General features: G+C 42.7%; 1 protein-coding gene across 2 annotated transcripts in view; it reads right to left on the bottom strand.

The window, feature by feature from the left end:
- The window catches only part of CRIM1 (cysteine rich transmembrane BMP regulator 1), a 205,040-nt gene extending 201,634 nt beyond the window's left edge, over positions 1-3,406 (bottom strand). Inside the window, exon 1 of one of the 2 annotated variants that reach the window (XM_020910060.2) lies at positions 2,908-3,406. In XM_020910060.2, coding sequence (XP_020765719.2) covers positions 2,908-3,238 — 331 coding nt within the window. In that variant the 5' untranslated portion in view covers positions 3,239-3,406. The remainder of the gene's footprint in view (positions 1-2,907) is intronic. The other variant, XM_070476803.1, reaches the window with a different exon arrangement.
- Positions 3,407-22,367: the final 18,961 nt, after the last annotated feature.

The following is a 22,367-nucleotide window of genomic DNA, read 5'->3' as shown; positions in this document are numbered from 1 at the left end:
ATGGGGAGTGATATAAATAAAAATTACTGCAAGTTGGCAGATAGAGCAATGTAATTTGTATTTAAATTATGTCATCGAAAACAGGTTAACATTTCTATACTATGCAATATGTTTTCCTCAGTATAGTCAAACAAGTTTCAAGAGTTTTCATTAACAGATACAACCAGTAGGGGTCATTTTAGTGCAAAAATTGCAGCAAAAGACTTCCTCATGAACAAAATGTATCAATTTCTATTTGTTATGATAATTATGCGCAAATTTCTGAATAAAAATGGAAACTGAGGGCAACACTGGCCATTGAGAAATTTTTTTGCCAACTAAGAGAAAAACAAGAGAATGTCAGCATCCTCTAGGGTAATTACTGCCATAGAATGACTCCTCTAATTCTTAAAAAGGAGGAAGAAAAAAGGCCACTCACTTATCTTGTTTTCCATAAATCTTGTAATCACGTGAAAATTCTTGAAATTTTAGACACCCTATTGAAATAGCTGTCTAAATACATTCATCATGCTAGGTAACACTGTCCTTTCTACTTTGAGTTCATAGATTGCAACCTAATTGCTGCTTTTAGAGTTCTATAAAAAAATAAAGTAAAAAAAAAAATGCCCTGAGCACACCATTTTGGTAGCTGAAAACAGGCTGGCTAGATGGAAAGAGTTGTTAAAGAACACTCAATATGATATCATCATGCCAATAAATACTTCCAAGCATTTTCAAGATTAATACCAAGTGTGTAGAGTGTTAACAGAAGAAACGAAGCTATTGAGGGATCACCTCATTTCAGAGGAATAAAAGGCTCACCAACAAACTGCCAAAATAACTCTATACTATGACACCAGGATATTGGTGCCAAAGCACTTGATTAGCGTGAATGTTCCCTGAACTCTACATTTCCTTCACCAGAAATCCATCATGAAGTAACAAAACAAAGGTTAGAATCTTTAGAACCTTCCCAAGTCCTTCTCAGAGCACAGCCGTTTCCACCACATTTAACCTTGTTTCAGGGTGCTTGTTCTTTTCAGATTTATGGGAGGCTGGCTTAAGTAAATTACACACTCCAAGTAGCAGGGTTCAAAGCTACATCTTTTGGTCCAACTCATTCAGAATCCCAAAGTCAAACACATAAAACTGTATCAGAAGTTAATCTCCTGGCCATTTTTCTTGTGAGAAATAAAAACAAGTTATACAGTGGGACTTAACACCAGGTGAGAGGCTTTTGTACTTGAGGTAAACAAACTCTTATAACCCAATGTCCTCAGGGTGCATCGATGCACTTCCCGCACGAGTTCCCTTCACTCATTACTGCCCACTAGCTTCCAAACCAGAAAGGCCATCCAGATTTTCCAAAACTGTCCAAACTTTAAAACCTGCCTGGTGGCTCAGTGGTAAAGAACCCGCCGGCCAATGCAGGAGACGCAGGTTCCATCCCTGGGTCGGGAAGATCCCCTGGAGGAGGAAATGGCAAGCCACTCCAGTATTCTTGCCTGGGAAATCCCATGGACAGAGGCGCCTGGCGGGCTACAGTCCACGGGGTCTCAAAAAAGTGGGGCAGGACTGAGTCACTAAACAACAATAATCAACAAGCATGCATGTATGTAAAGAGAATCACAGAATGGAAGCCTTTCAACAGACCCTTAAGGCATTTACTTCCTTTCTCAGTTTCCCAGCACAATAAACAGACACAAAGAAAGATGCTTCAGAATAAACCCCTCCCTGGTCACGGGCGCGCAGGCTGTGAGTATCGAGGAAGACAGGAGCAGCGGCGCCCGTCCCTCCTCCGCCCCTCCAGAGTAAGGCTGCTGCTCGCTGCTCGCACACCAGGATGCCCCGAAACAGCATCACCGCCCCAACGTCAGCCCGAGCAGGGGTCCTACGTTTCACTGGTGCTCACTATTTGGCATTAGCCAAATAAAAAGAACTCACTACATCTCTCTAGACCCCAAACCTGACCAGGCACCCCGAGGCCGGCGGGCAGGGCTGAAGGCCAACACCCATAAACAGTGATTCTCCCAAGGAGGAGGGCTCCGCTAACCCAATCCTTCTTCCATCAGACACCATGGTGCACAATACTTCACTGGAGAAACCAGCAGAACAATCCCCGTTATTAAACACACAAAAAGAACAAGCAACACGACTGGAAAGACGCGGATATCTATCTTAAAAAGCAGCCACCAATAGTACAGAAACAACTTTTCACTCCTAGGTGCAAGCCCCTCGCCCGGCCGCCCCCCCGCCCCGCTTCATTCAAGAGCGAAAGCCTTTGACCGCTTTCAATAGGCAAATAAATGAGTAACCACCGTCTGTAACTTCCCCTGGGCTGACATATTCCGGAGCCGAAACTGATTTATATGCGCAGGAGGAGGAAGGGGGTGAAGGAAAAGCGCAAGGAAAAAATAATACAAGAGTCACACAGGGAGTGTGAGCTGGAGACACGTCTCCTCCGCCAGCAGAAAATGGACTTGAGTGGACGTGGTGCAGCACTCGCTTTCACGCTGCGCTATGCGGGGAGGGCGGCAGGGGCCCGACTCCCCGAGGGGCTCGCCAGAGCCTCCGCAGTGGCCCCTGCCCGCGGCGCCCCCACCTCCGGGCGCACAGCCCGGCCACTCCACCCAACCCCAACCCGATGGGCCACACGTGTGCGCGTCTGTGCGCGGCCGGGGGCGATCTCCCACTCGCCGGCCCCCACCCACGCAGCCCAACCTCTCCCGCGGCTGGCCAGGCATCCGGGGGAAGCAGCGAGCTGGGAACCCAGGGACGCAGGGCTCACTCCCGGGGGTGGCGGGCGCCCCTCCTTCCCGAAGAGCCCTCTCTCCTCGGGAAAGTCTCCGCCAAACTTTGTTCGGCGCCACCAGCGCCGAGGGGGCGGCGCGGGCCAGGTGGGAGGGGGCCCGCGGCGGGCGGCCGTACCTTCGCAGACGCCCACTTCGTACTCGGTGATGGAGTCGCCATTGAGCGGGGGGCGGATGACACAGCGCAGCCCCCGGTCGCAGGCTCCATGGAGCCCGTAGACGCCGCCGCAGCTCTCGTTTCTCTGGCGGGCGCACATGTAGCAGCAGCCGCAGAAGCCCTGCACGATGCTCCCGGGGCAGCTCTTCGGCTCTTCGCACTTGGACTCGTCGCAGGGCAGGCAGACCAGCGCCCGGGTGCCGGAGCGCGCCAGCAGCAGCAACAGCCCCAGCAGCGAGACCAGGAGGTGCCCGCAGCCGGCCAGCCCCCTGCCCCCCGCCACCAAGTACATCCTCCTGCGCCGCCGCCGCCTCCTCCTCGCAGCCGGGCCAGGAGCGGGGCGGGCGCCCTCCCCTGCGCGGGGCACACGCGCCGCCGCCGCACCCGCAGCCCGCGGTCCTCGCCGCCCCCCTCGGGGCCCCCGGGGCGCGCCTCCCCTCGCGGGGCGAGGCCCCCGCTCCCCCTGCGGGCCGCGCCGACCCGGAGCCCACTAGCGTTGGCGCCAGCAGTGGCTTCCCCTCCTCCTCCTCCTCCCGGGAGGGAGGGGGAAAAAAGAAAAAAAGTTTCCTCCCGGCAGCTCCGGTTCAACCCAAACTTCTGGCGGCGGCGGCGGCTGCGCTCGGCTCCAGCCCCGGCTGGCGGCGCCTCCTCCCTCTCTCCTCCTCCGCGTCGGCCGACCCCGCGGCGGCGGTGGTTGTGGCGGCGGCAGCGGCGCAGCCTCCGGGCCGGTCCCCGCCTCCCGAGCCGCGGAGTGGGCGCGGTGGCGCAGCAGAAGGTCCGCGGCGTCCGCTCCGCGCGCCCGGCTCGCCTCACTCCTGCGCCGCTCCTCCGGGCGCTTGTTTATGGCTCGAGCCTCCGCCGCTCGGGCTGCGCCCTCCCCCATCCTACCTCATCCCCCAACCCGCGCCCCCCCCGCCCCGCGCCGCGCGCCGCTCATTGGCTGCCCCCCCCCACCCCCTGGCCCGGCCGGCCCCCTCCCCCTCCTCCGCCCTCCCTCCCCGGCGGCCGGGCCCTTCCTCCCTCGCACGCCTCCTCCTCCTCCCCCTCTTCCCCTCCGCCTCCCCGAGCCCGGCGCACCGAGCCGGCCCTGCGGCCGAGTCTTCGCGCGCCTCTCCCGCTCCGGCATCGCCGGCGCGCTGCGGCTCGGGCGCACCGGCGAGCTACGAGAGTCGCGGCGTCCCCGAGAGCCCGCCAGCCTTCAGGGCCGCCGTGGCTGGCTTGGGAGTCCCGAGGGCGAAGCAGCTGCACCTCCGGGGAACGCTTTGAGCTCGGAGAGTGGCGGAGAACCTGGAGCTCGGGGCGGAGGGGAAGGCTGCAGCCCTTGGCTGGGGCGCCCGCCGGATCGTGACCCGGGAAAGGGAAGCAAAACGCATGGAACCTCTGCAAAACTGGATGAGAATCCATCTTCCACTCGAGCTGGGAATAGACTTTGTAAAAGATATTCTGTAATGGAGTCTTGGAACGCTCGAGACGCCTCCAGCGAAGCTGCTGGTGAATTAATTAAGTGCTTTAAAAGGTCTAGATAAATATTCCGGAGGATAGGAGGGAAGACTGTTGGGGGCCGCTGTAGCTCGAGAGCGTTTTAGTTGTCCACATCCTGGTGTATTTTGTCGCTCTGCCGTCTGTGCCGAAGTGCTTCATTAAAGGAGGGGGCGGATGGAAAGTAGAGGTGAATTTTCCTCCCTTGAGTAAGGCCGAATTGGATTACTGAAGCCCCTTGACATGACTAGACCTGCATATCTCATGCATCATTAATATCATCTGTCATTGCCCCCTTTTCCCCAAGGTGGTGGACAAAAGTGGTGTTTAATTTTTTCATTTTCTGTGAATGTGCTAATAAACAAGATGTTCTTTGTGTTAAACCAGGTAAAGAAGCAGCTGAAGTGGTGCAGAATGCATCGTGTGGGGGTTGTTTCTCATCTGTAGTTGTCAGAAAAAGCACCTCGAAGTGATAGGCTCTGTAATGGCCCACCATTCACAGGGTGTGTTACAGGGTCAATGAAATTAGTGAATTAACAGAAAGTGACTAGGATCAGTGTGGGGGAAAAGAAAAATCAGATCTTGTGGCAGGTGTGAGATGGGAATGGCCTGCCGACCTTTTGATCCAAGATGGTCTGGCTGCAGGAAGGTGGCAGCCAAGTGGATCTGAAAATCCTGACTAATGAACCCAAAGTTATAGCAGGGCAGTGTAAGGAGAGAAGGAACAAAGATGCCTTTGAAATCTTCTGTTTGCGGAACAAATTTATACTTCTTATAAACATTTTGATTTAACCACTCTAATCCTGAATGGAAAAGCCAAAGGTACCAGTGGAATATTCCTCAGTCACTGGAATCAGAAAATGAAACATTTCTCCAGTCATAGTTCTTTGTCCTGAGAAGGGGAGGAGGCTCATTAATTATCACTGATTATCAGCAGTGGAAAGTGGGGAGTGAGCATACCATTTTCTGGAAGCATTTAAAGAGCTGTTGAGATGACTCCTTTCCAGGGATGTTGTAGAGGCAGTTCCTGCAGTTGTGTAGATGATCTCCAAAGGAACTCATACCCTAACGTTCTATAATTATAAGTATTAAGTGGTAAAATCATTTCAGGTATGCTTGATATTCCATTAGCAAAATTCAAGAACAATAAAACATACAACGCTGTTAAACATGCTTGTTTCTTGGACCCCAACAAGGCACCAGTACTCCACCGTGGGATTTGCCAACAATCTGTCATCATTGAGCTGTGTTAAAAGGCCCTTTCCACTCTTGCAGAGGAGGTTATCTATATTTCTGTTCAAATACAAGTATAAAGACATTATTAAAATGTAGCAGATAACATTGTAGGACTTAAGAGGAAAAGCCAAGGTCAGGTGATGGAAAAAAAATACAGAAGTGAAAAAGCTACTGTAGTTGAAAGAAAAGAGAATCATTGCCATGGTCTTGCTTTTATGTTTGTTTATTTTATTTTTAAAGGCAGTATATTAAAGTTAGAGAAACCTAGAGATTGAACACAAGCAAGGGACATTGTTTCTGGGATTCCAGAGGTAGAACCTTCTGGAAGGTGGATCAACACAGGTGATAGTCTGACTCCTCATGGCATTGAAGTCAAATGTACACTAATTTGGGTGTAACAGCTGAGAAAATTCCTTACCCATGGTCCTTTACCATAGCTTTAATAGAGAAACAAAAGAGAAAACAAGCATAGTTCCTTAAAGCCTGTAACTAGTGGCAAATAAGAAACCTGCAAGGGCCCAGCAGCTTATCTGAAACAGGGTGTAAAGCAGGAGCTCAGTTATGAAATAGCCATTTCCTCTCTGGGATCCAGGAGAGACAGTAGGTGGCCAGAAGCCAAGGCGATGAGATTGGGGCTCAGACACAAAAGGATTCCCTCATCTTCAGAAACCAGACTAAGGATTCAGAAGAGAGATTAGGTGGGCCCAACGTGGTGACAACTGGGGGTCAAGGGAGAGAGGGAACTGGTGGGGATTATACAGACCCTGAAAGGCATGTACAAATACAAGGGAAGCGTACATGGAATATGATTTAATGCCTCTTCTTCTGGGAAGAGTCTTGAGCTTATTCCCTTAGCTGTTCTATCGCGTTTTGTAATCGCCTCCGCTTACATTTATCATGTTATATATATAGATAAAATATGTAAATAAATATGTTGTAATATAAACCTTTTTCTAGACAGTTCTGATTCACCCCCATTAGATTGACAGCTCATTGGAGAGGCCAGAACTTCTAAGAACGCATGCGTACAGGGATGGAAGAATTACAGACAAAAGGGTGTTTGAACTTTTCCATCTGTCGCCCTTCTCTCTAGATTTTAGGAAATGCCTCTTTACAGAAAGCACTTGAAAGGGCTGGTGGGGAAGGAGAGAGTCTTCTAAACCGGGGTGGGGTGGGTTTGGAACCGAACAGGTCTGAAAGGAAAAGGAATCAAGAACATGCGGCTGATAGACTTCTGGAAGAAGAGACAGTCCGCCCTCTATTGGCCGATGCGGGGGTTGGAGGGGAGGGGTTTGCTGCATCGCTGAAAATGACTGAGAATCAAAGTGCCCAGTTGGGGGCCTAGCAGCAAGTGGAAATGAGATGGTAATAGTGTTAGGGCCCTCCTCCCTAGATACAGTGTCTGTCTAGCCTAGCCTCTCTACTGTAGTCAGTTCTGGGAAGTTGCTGTGCGGATATTCTGTTCTTGAGACGAAAATAGAAATGTAGAAGTTATCTTTTGAGTCAGACACACAGACTCTTAGAATTGAGTTGCGGAAAGTCTCGTTTTATAAAGATGCTGCATACAGACAAGAAAGATACGACAAAACCGAGACAAGCAGCCTAGCTCCTTTCACCTTCTTCCCCCATCTCTCTGCTCCCCCTCAGCTTGGATTCACTCACTCTACGTGGGTTCTCAGTCTTCTAGGCTTGGGCCGTTTCAGTGACACAGGAGGATACCTAGATTGGGGGCTAAGCGTCTGATATTGGACTCTGAACTTGGTACTTGGACTCATTTTTACTAAGGGGAAGTGGTCCCTGTCTTATGTGTCCTGCCCTTTTATGACCGCTGCTCCAGAGTTGGCAAGGATGTGCACAGAGCACAGATTCTCTTTAAGGTTTAGCCTAGGATCTTGTCTACCACCACCTCCACACACACCTCTCTTTGCTGTTTACACACCATTTTGAACAAAGTATTCATCTTTTCTGAATCTGTTTCCTCCTCTGTAAAAGGGAGACTGGAATGTAGAGGACCGGTCACCCAGGGTACAGTGTGGATAAAACGGCTGTTCTCTTTTTCTATTTTTATTTTTAGAGTCCTTCCACTTGAGAGTCTCCTTGGGTTTTATGCTTGAGCTGGGATCCCTGCTCTGTGATATCTCAGCACCTATTTCTAAGCAGCATCTGCCAGACCAGAAATTCGCTTTTCTTCTTCTTCTAATCAGTCGTTTGGTCCCACTTTGGCACTCTGTCTAATCTCGGGGTGTTTGTGATATTTTCTTGGACCCATTCCAGTCAGACTTATTTTCAAGGATAGTCACTAATAATAATGATAATAATAATAGCTAACCTTTACAGAGAGCTTGCTAATAAGCACTTCACAGAGCTTATTTTGACAAATCTAGAGAATGGCCCTATAAGGCCATTGCCTTATAGAATCTCCAATGCTTCTGTGGTCTCCACTTCATAACTGAGGAATCGGAGGCACAGGAGGTTGTGTGATTTGCAAGGACTCAGAACTGTGTTTGTGACTTTCTTATTTGGAACCTAGTGTACTTAGCTGCCTCATGCAGTAATTTGAGGAGTGGCAGGTTGCTTTCCTTTGCAGTTTTATTGTTTTTTGTGAAACTACTTTAAAATTGTTAGTATCTGTGAGGGTATCTGGCTTTCTTCACTAATTTGCATATGAAAATAGTGATTTGTATTTTTCTAAAAATGGGAAAAGCTCCATTATTTTCCTAATTACTGAATTACTATATATATAGTGTTTGCTTTATGCATATTGACAAATTACCTGGGTATATTACCACTTTTGGGTAATTACCACTTCTGGGGCTTCCCTGGTGGCACCAGTGGTAAAGAGCCTGCCTGCCAATGCAGGAGACACAGGTTCAGTCCCTGGGTCAGGAAGATCCCCTGGAGGAGGGCATGGCAATTCACTCCAGTTTCTTGCCTGGAGAATCCCATGAACAGAGGAGCCTAGCAGGCTACAGTCCATGTGGTCACAAAGAGTCAGACATGACTGAAGTGACTTAGCACAACATAGCATATTACCACTTCTAATCCTCACTCCAGCCTGGTGAGGTAGGTACAGAATTACTTGCATTTTGCAGTGAGAAACCAGAGACACAGAAAGGTTAAATGATATGCTCAATAGAATATTTATATAAAAGGAAAAAATGGGATGCAAAACCAGACAGTATGGCTCCAGAATCCACATTATGCAATACTACTCCTAGTATATATTTTTTACAAATATATACCCATTGAGGGGGAGGTTGAGAAAGTATAAGGATTTTTTTTAAAAGAAAAAAATAACACTACCCATAAACCACTGTAATAACATTTGTTATACATCTTGAAGGCTTCTTTTCCCCTATACAGTATAAAATGAAAGATGGACTAATCATCCTAATTTATAATTGCTTTTTTACATATCCATATACATAGCATATTGATCTTTAGGGTCAATAACTGCATCCTTTTTATCACTGAATATCATTTTATTGAATGGGCATACTGTGTTATATTTAATCATGACATAATATACTGTTAGGATTTTTTGTTTGTTTATTTTACATTTTCACTGTCATAAACAAAGCTGCAATGGGTTCTTATTTAGCCAAATTTACAAACTGTCTAGTGATTTTCTTTGGGCATTTCCTAAATTGGAATTGATAATTGTGGGTCCAAAAGTAGGCTTTTTTTTTACATGCATTGCCAGATTGCCTCCTACAAACTCTTATCGCACACATTCTCTCCAACATTTAGTGAAAGTGCTCATCTCCCCAGGGTAGAGGGCCTTGTTAAAAACCTTTCCCTGTTGCTTGGAAAGCACATTACATTGCAAAACTTTTTTTTAACTTAAAAAAAAAATTTTTTTTTTTTGGTTTGCATCCATTGTTTTATTAGACGCTTTAAAATGTTCAATATTTGGAGGCTTTAACTATGAATCATCAAATATGTTAATATTACATATTACCAAATCATGTAGCCTGATAAACTGTATGCAGTAGGATTTTAAAGGACATTGTTATGTCCTTCATTAAAAATTTTTTCCTAAGAAAGGACTTTTTACAAAACCAAATTAATGAAAGGGAATAAATAATTGAGATCCATCCAAAAGGTAAAGCTATTTTAGTTGATATTCTCTGCTTATGAGTGTTCTTCTCAATGTCTGGAAAAAAAATAAGAGTGAGAAAAGTGAGGAGAGACTCTTGAGCTATGGCAACAAAGAGAGATTTTCACTCCTGCAGTGCTACCCACCTCCCCATATTCTCTTGACTGCCTAGCCGCCTGTTCTGTTTCCTGGTTTGAACAGCCTGAAGGTTCATAGATCTGAATTGCAGATGCCTTTCTCCAAATCTAAATGGCATCTGGGCTTCCCTGGTTGCTCAATGGTGAAGAATCCACCTGCTAAAGCAGGAGACTCAGGTTCGATCGCCAGGTTGGGAAGAAGCCCCTGGGGAAGGAAATGGCAACCCACTCCAGTAATCTTGCCTGGGAACTCCCATGGACAGAGGAGCCTGGCGGGCTATAGTCCATAGGGTCGCAAAAGAGTCAGACACAATTTAGTGACTAAACAACAACAAATGGTATCTATGTTAAGAAATACAGCTATATTTTTTTCAACAGTGATATCATTACTCAATGCATTCTGAAAGTATTTATTTTGGAATTGCCTCATGAATCTCATGAAAAAATAAAACTCATTGTTTAATCTTTGTATCTGACCCAACTTATTGTAACTTAGTTTTTATGGTATCAAATTCATCTTCTAAGAATGGATATTTGTTGTGAATGTTTAAAAGAACCAACACATATTCCAGAGAAAATCTTTTTTAAAGAGTTTAAAATATGGTGATAACTCCACAACATATACAAATATTGAATCATTATGTTGTACACCTGTAAATTATATAATGTTATATGTCAATTATATCACAATTTTTAAAAAGTGCGAGTCATCAGTGGCTTTCATGCAATAAACATACAGCTTTTCCAAGTAACAGCAGAAAGGAGACATCACTTATCTCAATGTAAATTCTGATATGATAATGTTCATCAGAATCCTGATTTTTTTTATATTCATAAGCTATATATCATGCAGCTGTTTTGTCACTGAAATGAGAATTTATTACCTATTTTCTGGGGATAGTGATAGTGCTTACCAATATCCATATTCCTTCTTTCATTCAGGACACAGCTAGACAACACTTAGCACTTTCTTTTCAGTAGATGGGCACCTGGAATATAAATAGATGTGGTGGGGACCTTTTCCAGGCTTGCTTGCCTTTATTCCTGTATGTTTTCCAGAATCCTGTGTATTTTTTCCTTCTCTCTCAGCTAGCTGGCTGCACAGCATGCCACCGGGGATCCTGAAGCCCTGGAAGAGTCTCAAACCATTAAGTGGTAGATCCTGGGTCCTGCATGACTGCATGAAGCAGACCTCCCATGTACAGACATATTCACATATACCTACTTCACGGAATCTCAGGAGTCTGTAATTTCAATGAGAAATGAATCTTTACTGTGATAAGTCACTGAGATTTGGGGCTTATCTGTTAGAGCAGTTAGCCTAACCTGTTATTTTAGCTTTAACAGAAATAACATTAACCATTTATTCTTACATTTGCTATTACTATACATTCTCAGACAAGATGCAATTTTGACATGCACTTATTACTAACTTGCAGTTGTCTGTAGACTGTATAATGAATATATAATGACTAGGTTACCAATCCTGGCATTTAAAATATTTTAAATATTATGGTATTCCAAGAAGACCTTAGCTTTTTGTTAGTACTGATTAGTGGTAATAAAATAAGTAATATCAAAACTTTCCACTAACTCAAATGAGAGGATGGCCATCTAAATATATTATGTTTGCCCAGTGAGTTTTATTTCCTGAGCTTCCACAGGCTTAGACAGTCTCTACTCATGACTTTATTGTGGGTCACCAAGATCCTGGGTCCTGTGCAACTCATTAAAGAATGAGGCTTTTCAAATCCTCATTTTCCTTTTTTTTTCCAAGTCCTTCAGAATATACTACTTCCTCTCCAAACCTCTTTGGCAAGACTGCCTATGTGTGCTCCTCTTTGAAGCTTTCCTACTAGCATCAACCTCATTACATCCACAGACTTTAAATCAGCACCTTCTCTGATTTCTCAGTGGATCTTAAGGCATATTTTAATATTTTTGTTTTATATTTAATATATTGACATCATATCTATATCCTCTGTCATTAATTATCTTTGATAGCTTAATGCATTTTGATCATCTTATTGTTGTTCAGTTGCTAAGTTGGGTCTGACTCGGTGATCCCATGAACTGCAGCACACCAGGTTCCCCTTTCCTTCACTATTTTCTGGAGTTTGCTCAAACTCATGTCCCTTGACTCAATGATGCCCTCCAAACATCTCATCCTCTGTTGCCCCCTTCTCCTCCTGCCCTCAATCTTTCCCAGCATCAGAATCTTTTCTAATGATGCAGCTCTTTGAATCAGGTGGCCAAAGTATTGGAGCTTCAACATCAGTCCTTCCAATGAATATTCAGGGTTGATTTCATTCAGAATTGTCTGGTTTGATCTCCTTGCAGTCTGAGGGACTCTTAAGCATCTTCTCCAGCACCACAGTCGAAAGCATCAGTTCTCTGGCTCTCAGCCTTCTTAATGGTCCAACTCTCACATCCATACGTGACTACTGGAGAAACCATAGCTTTGACTATATGGACGTTTGTCAGCTGTCTCTGCTTTTTAATATGCTGTTTAGGTCTGTCATAACTTTTCTTTCAAGAAGCAAGTGTCTTTTAACTTCATAGCTGCAGTCACTGTCTGCATTGATTTTGGAGCCCAAGAAAATAAAATCTGTCACTGTTTCCATTGTTTCCCCATCTATTTGCCATGAAGTGATGGGACTGGATGCAATGATCTTAGTTTTTGGAATGTTAGTTTTAAGCCAGTTTTCTTTCACTCTCCTCTTTCACCCTCATCAAGAAGCTCTTTAGTTCCTCTTCACTGTCTGCTATTAGAGTGGTATCATCTGCGTATCTGAGGTTATTGACCCCCAGATGGTCAATACTGAAATCAGATTGATTATATTATTTGTAGCCAAAGATGGAGAAGCTCTTTGTCAGAAGTCAGCAAAAACAAGACCTAGAGCTGACTATGGCGCAGATCATGAGCTCCTTGTTGCAAAATTCAGGCTTAAATTGTAGAAAGTAGGGAAAACCACTAGACCATTCAGGTACGACCTACATCATATCCCTCATGATTATACAGTGACAAACAGATTGACTATTGACTATTCACTATAGAGGTGACAATTAGATTCAAAGGATTAGATCTGATAGAGTGCCTAAGAACAATATACAGAGGTTCATAATACTGAACAGGAGGAGGTGACCAAATCTATCCCCAAGGGGAAAAAAAATGCAACAGGGCAAACTGGTTGTCTGAGGAGGGCTTACAAATAGCTGAAAAAAGAAGAGAGGCAAAAGGAAAAGGAAAAAGGGAAAGATATACCTGACTGAATGCAGAGTTTCAAAGAATAGCTAGGAAATGTAAGATTTTTAAGTGAACAATGCAAAGAAATAGAGGAAAACAATAGAATAGAAATGACTAGAGATCTTTATTTTAGATTAATTTATTTATTTTAATTGGAGGCTAATTACTTTACAATATTGTGATGGTTTTTGCCATACACTGACATGAATCAGCCATGGGTGTACATGTGTCCCCCATCTCAAAGCCCCCTTCCGCCTCCCTCCCCATCCCATCCCTTTGGGTTGTCCCCATGTACCAGCTTTGAGTGCCGTTTCATGCATTGAACTTGGACTGGTCATCTATTTCATATATGGTAATATACATGTTTCAATGCTATTCTCTCAAATCATCTCACCCACGCCTTCTCCCACAGAATCCAAAAGTCTGTTCTTTTTATCTGTGTTTCTTTTGCTGTCTCATGTATAGGGTCATCGTTACCATCTTTCTAAACTCCATATATATGTGTTAATATACTATATTAGTGCCTTTCTTTTTGATTTACTTCACTCTGTATAACAGGCTCCAGTTTCATCCACCTCGTTAGAACTGATTGATTCAAATGTGTTCTTTTTAATAGCTGAGTAATATTCCATCGTGTATATGTACCACAGCTTTCTTATCCATTCATCACCGATGGACATCTAGGTTGCTGCCATGTCCTGGCTATTATAAACAGTGCTGCAATGAACCTTGGGGTACACGTGTCTCTTTCAATTCTGGTTTCCTTGGTGCATATGCCCAGCAGTGAGATTGCTGGGTCATATGACAGTTCTATTTCCAGTTTTTTGAGGAATCTCCACACTGTTCTCCATAGTGGATGTACTAGTTTGCATTCCCACCAACAGTGTAAGAGGGTTCCCTTTTCTCCACACCCTCTCCAACATTTATTGTTTGTAGACTTTTGGATGGCAGCCATCCTGACTGGCATATAATGGTACCTCATTGTGGTTTTGATTTGCATTTCTCTGATAATGAGTGATGTTGAGCATCTTTTCATGTGTTTGTTAGCCATCTGTATGTCTTCCTTGGAGAAATGTCTGTTGAGTTCTTTGGCCCATTTTTTGATTGGGTCATTTATTTTTCTGGAGTTGAGCTGAAGGAGTTGCTTGTATATTTTTGAGATTAATCCTTTGTCTGTTGCTTCGTTTGCTATTATTTTCTCCCAATCTGAGGGCTGTCTTTTCACCTTGCTTATAGTTTCCTTTGTTGTGCAAAAGCTTTTAAGTTTCATTAGGTCCCATTTGTTTATTTTTGCTTTTGTTTCCATTACTCTGGGAGGTGTGTCATAGAGGATCTTGCTGTGATTTATGTCAGAGAATGTTCTGCCTATGCTTTCCACTAGGAGTTTTATAGTTTCTGGTCTTACATTTAGATCTTTAATCCATTTTGAATTTATTTTTGTGTATGGTGTTAAAAGTGTTCTAGTTTCATTCTTTTACACATGATTGACCAGTTTTCTCAGTGCCGCTTGTTAAAGAGATTGTCTTTTATCCATTGTATATTTTTGCCTCCTTTGTCAAAGATAAGGTGTCTATAGGTGCATGGATTTATCTCTGGGCTTTCTATTTTGTTCCATTGATCTATATTTCTGTCTTTGCACCAGCACCATACTGTCTTGATGACTGTAGCTTTGTAGGATAGTCAGATGTCAGGCAGGTTGATTCCTCCAGTTCCATTCTTCTTTCTCAAGATTGCTTTGGCTTTTTGAGTTTTTTTTTAAGTTTCTATATAAATTGTGAAACTATTTGTTTTAGTTCTCTGAAAAATACCATTGGTAGTTTGATAAGGATTGCATTGAATCTGCAGATTGCTTTGGGTAATATACTCATTTTCACTATATTGATTCTTCCAATCCATGAACATGGTATATTTCTCCATCTATTTGTGTCATCTTTGTTTTCTTTCATCTGTGTTTTATAGTTTATATATACAGGTCTTTTGTTTCTTTAGGTAGGTTTATTCCTAAGTATTTTATTCTTTTTGTCACAGTGGTGAATGGGATTGTTTCCTTAATTTCTCTGTTTCCTCATTGTTAGTATATAGGAATGCAAGGGATTTCTGTGTATTAATTTTATATCCTACAACTTTACTATATTCATTGATTAGCTCTAGTAATTGTGGTGTCTTTAGGTTTTTCTATGTAGAGGATCATGTCATCTGTGAACAGTGAGAGTTTTACTTCTTCTTTTCCAATCTGGATTCATTTCTTTTTCTTCTCTGATTGCTGTGGCTAAAACTTCCAAAACTATGTTGACTAGTAGTGGTGAGAGTGGGCACCCTTGTCTTGTTCCTGACTTTAGGGGAAATGCTTTCAATTCACCATTGAGGATAATGTTTGCTGTGGGTTTATCATATATGGCTTTTATTATGTTGAGGTATGTTCCTTCTATGCTTGCTTTCTGGAGGGATTTTATCATAAATGGATGTAGAATTTTGTCAAAGGCTTTGTCTGCATCTATGGAGATAATCATGTAGTTTTTTATCTTTCAATTTGTTAATGTGGTGTATCACATTGATTGATTTGCAAATATTGACAAATCCTTGCACCCCTGGGATAAAGCCCACTTGGTCATGATGTATGATCTTTTTAGTATGTTGTTGGATTCTGTTTGCTAGAATTTTGTTGAGGATTTTTGCTTCTATGTTCATCAGTGATATTGGCCTGTAGTTTTCTTTTGTTGTGGCATCTTTGTCTGGTTTTGGCATTAGGGTGATGATGGCCTCTTAGAATAAGTCTGAGAATTTACCTTCCTCTGCAATTTTCTGGAAGAGTTTGAGTAGGATAGGTATTAGCTTTTCTCTAAATTTTTGGTAGAATTCACCTGTGAAGCCATCTGGTCCTGGGCTTTTGTTTGTTGGAAGATTTTTCATTACAGTTTCTATTTCCATGCTTGTGATGGATCTGCTAAGATTTTCTATCTCTTCCTGGTTCAGTTTTGGAAGGTTATACTTTTCTAAGAATTCATCCATTTCTTCCAAGTTTTCCATTTTATTGGCACATAGTTGCTGACAGTAGTCTCTTATAATCCTTTGTATTTCTATGTTGTCTGTTGTGATTTCTCCATTTTCATTTCTAATTTTGTTGATTTGATTCTTCTACTTTCTTTTCTTGATGAGTCTGGCTAATGGTTTGTCTATTTTAATTATCTTATCAAAGAACCAGGTTTTAGTTTTGTTGATTTTTGCTATAGTCTCCTTTGTTTCTTTCTCATTTATTTCTGCTCTAATTTTTATGATTTCTTTCCTTGTACTCACCCTGGGGTTCTTCATTTCTTCTTTTTCTAGTTGCTTTAGGTGTAAAGTTAGGTTGTTTATTTGATTTTTCTCTTGTTTCTTGAGGTAAGCTTATATTGCTATGAACCTTCCCCTTAGCACTGCTTTTACTGAATCCCACAGGTTTGGGGTTGTTGTGCTTTCATTTTCATTTGTTTCTATGCATATTTTGATTTCCTTTTTGATTTCTTCCATGATTTGTTGGTTATTCAGAAGGGTGTTGTTTAGCCCCCATATGTTTATATTTTTAGTAGTTTTTTTCCTGTAGTTGACATCTAATCTAACTGCATTGTAATCAGAAAAGATGCTTGAAATGATTTCACTTTTTTTCATTTACCAAGGCTAGATTTATGGCCCAGGATGTGATATATCTTGGAGAATGTTCCATGTGCACATGAGAAAAAGGTGTAATTCATTGTTTCGGGATGAAATGTCCTATAGATATCAATTAGGTCTAACTGATCCATTGTATCATTTAAAGTTTGTGTTTCCTTGATAATTTTCTGTTTGGTTGATCTATCCACAGGTATGAGTAGGGTATTAAAGTCTCCCACTATTATTGTGTTACTGTTAATTTCCCCTTTCATACTTGTTATCTTTTGCCTTATGTTTTGAGATGCTCCTATGTTGGGTGGATATATATTTATAAGTGTTATATCTTCTTGTATTTTGATTGATCCTTTGATCATTATGTAGTGTCCTTCTTTGTCTCTTTTCACAGTCTTTATTTCAAAGTCTATTTTATCTGATTTGGATATTGCTTCTCCTGCTTTGTTTTGGCCTCCATTTGCATGAAATATATTTTTCCAGCCCTTCACTTTTAGTCTGTATGTATCCCTTGGTTTGAGGTGGGTCTCTTGTAGATAGCATATACAGGGGTCTTGATTTCATATCAATTCAGCCAGTCTTTGTCTTTTGGTTGGGACATTCAACCCATTCACATTTGAGGTAATTACTGATAAGTATGATCCTGTTGCCATTTACTTTGTTGCTTTGGGTTTGAGTTTATAAACCTTTTTCTGTGTTTCCTGTCTAAAGAAGCTCCTTTAGCATTTGTTGAAGAGCTGGTTTAGTGGTGCTGAATTCTCTCAGCTTTTGCTTGTCTGTAAAGCTTTTGATTTCTCCTTCATATTTTAATGAGATCCTTCCTGGGTATCGTAATCTGGGTTGTAGGTTTTTCTTTTTCATCCCTTTAAGTATGTCCTGCCATTCCCTACTGACCTGAAGAGTTTCTACTGAAAGATCAGCTGTTATCCTTATGGGGATCCCCTTGTGTGTTATTTGTTGCTTTTCCCTTGCTACTTTTTAATATTTGTTCTGTGTGTTTGATCTTTGTTAGTTTGATTAATATGCGTCTTGGGGTGTTTCGCCTTGGGTTTATTCTGTTTGGAACTTCAACTAGAGATCTTGATCATCTTACTGCCTACATTATTTGTTCTTCACTAGATTTTTCAAACTCCAACTAAAGTTCATGGGAGAAATCAAGTTCATTGACCAATTGCTAGTTACCAGTAGGCTGTGACTATGTAAATGACTGTTGGTCTGAGATTAGCTAGAAAATTGGAAGATTAAGATAAGGCATGAAACCTTGCAGGAAGAAAATACAGTAAAGAGATGCCAAAAGTGTCTTCATCATCAATTGATTATTGCCAAAAATCATGTCATATTTCCTTTTAGATTTGCCAGGGAGAACAAATTAACACCAATCACAGGTAATTGAAGAAGACTATCCATTTTTTCCCTTGAAGAATTATTAGCCAAATGAGGAATCTCTTCAGTGATGATGAGGTACTATGCCATAAAGTACTCTAATGGAAAGTTTGATCTTGGTAATCACATTGACCTGGGATCAAATTCAGATTGTGCTTAACACTGTCTGTGTGACTTTGAATATGTGATTTAATAAGAGTTTCATTTTTCTCACCAGTCACTCAGGAAGTTAGCACCTGCAGGATTCAGTGCATATAGTAAGTCTTAATAAGTCTTCTAGTGTTTTTAAGGATGGAATTTTTTTTTCTTAACCTGTAATAAGTTCAGATATTCACTGAAGGTTTGCTACTTGCAAAACTTGTGAGATGGGTTATATAGTCTGTGGTTCATAGTACTTCTGGTCTGTATGAAGTTCAAACCTAAGAACTTCACCTCATAGTGACTGTACTCCCCAGCAGTCTGTACTTCCTGGAAAATGTCACTTATTTCTTTTGCCATAGGGCACAACATGCAAAACTTCCCTGACCAGGGATTGAACCAGTGCCCCTTGCAGTGGAAGTGTAGAGCCTTAACCACTGGTCTACTAGAGAAGTCAAAAAATGTCACTTTTCATGTCTGTCTCCCCACTTAGGGTTCATGATTTCCCACTAGGCAGGAAAGGGACTTTGAAACCAGGAAGCAGGATTCCACATTCTTAATCCCTAACCTGATTACAAAAATAAATGTCTCTTAATCCCTATCCTGATTACAAAAATAAATGTCACTTTTTTGTGTGCTTGAGGGGACTGCTGTCTAGGATGGGCAACTAGTGCGTTAACTGTTTCAACACAATGTAACAGAAGCTTACAAAGCTAAGTCTATGTGAGGAAAACTGGAGAAAGTTTCACAAAACTTTTTCATGAATGAGAAGATGGCTGGTTTGGATCTTGAAGGAAAAATAGATACCTGGTTTATGGGTTGAGAGAGGGAGATTCAAAACAAAGAAAACAGTGATATACTTAAAATAGGACTTGGTATATAGTAGGTGTTTAGTAAATGTAGAAGGAAGGAAGAGAATATATGATTTTGCAGTTATAAGAAAAGATATAAATGAACTTATTTACCAAACAGGAACAGGCTCACAGACTTAGAGAAAGATCTCAAGGTTGTTAGTGGGAAAATAGGGGCAGCAATAGTTAGAGAGTTTGGGATCGACATGTATACACTGCTATATTTAAAACGGATAACCAACAAGGACTTACTGTATACCACAGGGAACTCTGCTCAATGTTATGTGGTAGCCTGGATGGGAGGGGAGTTTGGGTAAGAATGGATACATCTGTATGTACTGCTGAATCCCTTTGCTGTCCACGTGAAACTATCACAGCATTGTTAGTTGGCCATACTTCAATACAAAATAAAAAGTTAAAAAAAAGGTTGGAGGCAACTTGATAGCTGGTGGCATGTGTTAGGAGACAAGCCCAGTAAGGTTGGGTAGGATGGTGAAGGCCCCAAATCTGTTGAAGAGTTCAGAGTTCATCCTATGGGCAGTGTTTGTAAGCTTCCAGGCCAAGGGAACTTAGTTGATTCCTATTTTATAGACATGCTATTTATTATTGATTTTAAGACATACTTTCAGTTCAGTTCAGTTCAGTTGTTTAGTCATGTCCGACTCTTTGCGGCCCCATGAATTGCAGCACGCCAGGCCTCCCTGTCCATCACCAACTCCCGGAGTTTACTCAAACTCATGTCCATCGAGTCGGTGATGCCATCCAGCCATCTCATCCTCTGTCTTCCCCTTCTCCTCCTGCCCCCAATCCCTCCTAGAATCAGGGTCTTTTCCAATGAGTCAACTCTTCGCATGAGGTGGCCAAAGTATTGGAGTTTCAGCTTCAGCATCAGTCCTTCCAATGAACACTTTAGAAACAGTTTAATAACTCTGAAACTCAGAAGCATCCCACAACTGATGGTGTGTCATAGATCAATTGGCAGTTGTTTATTTTCTTTCTCAGAAATATATAAAATAATGTGATTGCTTACAAGTGATGGCACCTTATATTTAATAAAATGTTGACATTCTAGCAGCAGAGTAAGAGAGGAACAGTGAATGGAAGCAAGAGAACTGGTCAGGAGATGCAGCAAACAGCAGAGCTGTGTGATAATGAGTTGTGACACAAAGCCAAACATGCCACAATAGATTTTGAAATTCCAAAATAAAGGAGCAGTTCCTAAGCTTAATGGGTTAGACTTAGCTTTCGGCTTTCCATTTTGTTATTTGCCACATGGTTAGAACCTGAGAACAAGCTTCTAGCTTTTCATTAAAACCATATTTTCTCAGATGAATAACAACTATAAATAGTATTACTCAGCATCTACCAGGCAACAACATTTTGTGAAGAAGGTAGAAGACCATTCAAACTAGAGGCCCCTTGAGATTTCTAACAGAAATAAAGGAAACTTATAATACTGGAAGAGGCCTCAGAGATCCTGAGGTACAACTCCTTCACTTTATAAATGAGGAAAATGAGGTCCTGGCTGCTGAGGATCTTAAATTGGCTGGCTCTTTGCCATTTCCTACATGGTGAGTCTAGCATGGAACCCTCCACCATGCTCCTTGACCCCAGCCATTTATTTGTTTACCTCTGCTCTTACTCTGACTCCAGTTCTACTAAGGAGCAGGCAGTACGAAAGGACACCTTGCCTCCAACTGCCACAACGTAGAGCCAATAAATTTCTTATCAGTTCCCCTCTCTTTTTCCTGACTCAGGGTACAGTTGCAATCTTATCTCTTTTGTTTAAACACCTGGCTGTCTGCCTCTTAACCTCTGTCGATGAGTGAAGATGTCTTTGTTGCCTGGGCATTTGATGTCTGAGCTTCTGGTGGGCCCCACCCGCTTTTATGCAAACCAGTTGCTCCCACCCTGAGGCACTTTACCTAGTCCCAAAGTACAGTCTCTAGAAAACAGAACTCCCCACAACTTTTGTTTTGTTCCTCCATCTGGCTATAGATTATTGGCCAAGCGGACCTGTTGAATATTTGCTCCTTTTCCAAGCTCCAAACTCTGAAATCCTTACTTAGTATGAAAACCACTTTCTCATCTTTAAGGAGCCTATAAAACACCAGTGTTATGTGTGGACCTGCATCCTTTCTTTATGGCTGGACCAACTTTTCTATTCACTGGGGATCCCTTCTCACTGGTTTCATTGCTCAGGCATTTGTTCTGATTATTCAGTGTTCACACAGTTTAGATCCTAAACATTTTTAATATCTGCTCTGCTTCCTTGCTAGGTTCCATCAATGGAGCACATGGAATTGAGTAGATGCTGCATGCTTTTGATATCTTAACTTTTAATCCTTATAGCAATCTCATTATAGGGTATGATCAAACATATTTTTGCAGAAAAGGTACTGAAGCTAAGAGAAATTACCTAACTATACCTAGGATATAAGCTATGTGCCTGAGTCAGGATTTAGATCTGGGTCTCAGTGACTTCCCTCCTGCATCACTATGATGCCATGCTTTGTGCTGTGCTGTGCCTAGTTGCTCAATTCTGTCCAACTCTTTGCAAGCCCGTGGACTGCAGCTCACCAGGCTCCCCTGTCCATGGGGATTCTCCAGGCAAGAATACTGGAGTGGGTAGCCTATCCCTCCTCCAGGGGGTCTTCCTGACCCAGGAATTGAACTGGGATCTCCTGCATTGCAGGTGGATTCTTTATTAGGGAAGCCCATGATGCTATAAGTACCCTCTATCCAGTACCAACTTAGCACACAACACATTGCATCTGTTCCGCTTGACTTATTTTGGGATCAGAACCTCTTCGCTAGGCTGCTTGGTGCTTCCATGTCCTTACTGGCAGATTAGAGCAGTGGCCATTTACCTACTGAGAACCTTGAGTTTACCCAAGCCTTCAAACCTGGCTTCTAGGTCTTTCCCACCACCTCTGCAACCAGCTCACCCCAGTCCTGCATGCATGCTAAGTCACTTCAGTTGTGGCCTACTCTATTCGACCCTGTGGACTGTAGCCCTCCAGGCTTCTCTGTCCATGGGATTATCCAGGCAAGAATACTGGAGTAGGTTGCCATTCCCTCCCCCAGGGGATCTTCTGACCCAGAGATTGAACCTGCTTCTCTTATATCTCCTGCATTGGAAATGGGTTCTTTACCACTAGTGTCACCTGGAAAGCCCACCCTGGTCCTGCCCCCCAGCTATCTAAATCCCA

Source organism: Odocoileus virginianus, chromosome 2 (genome assembly GCF_023699985.2).
Source record: "Odocoileus virginianus isolate 20LAN1187 ecotype Illinois chromosome 2, Ovbor_1.2, whole genome shotgun sequence".
NCBI lineage: Eukaryota > Metazoa > Chordata > Mammalia > Artiodactyla > Cervidae > Odocoileus > Odocoileus virginianus.
The sequence above is the reverse complement of the archived record's forward strand: the minus strand, read 5'-3'. Positions and strand labels throughout refer to the sequence as shown.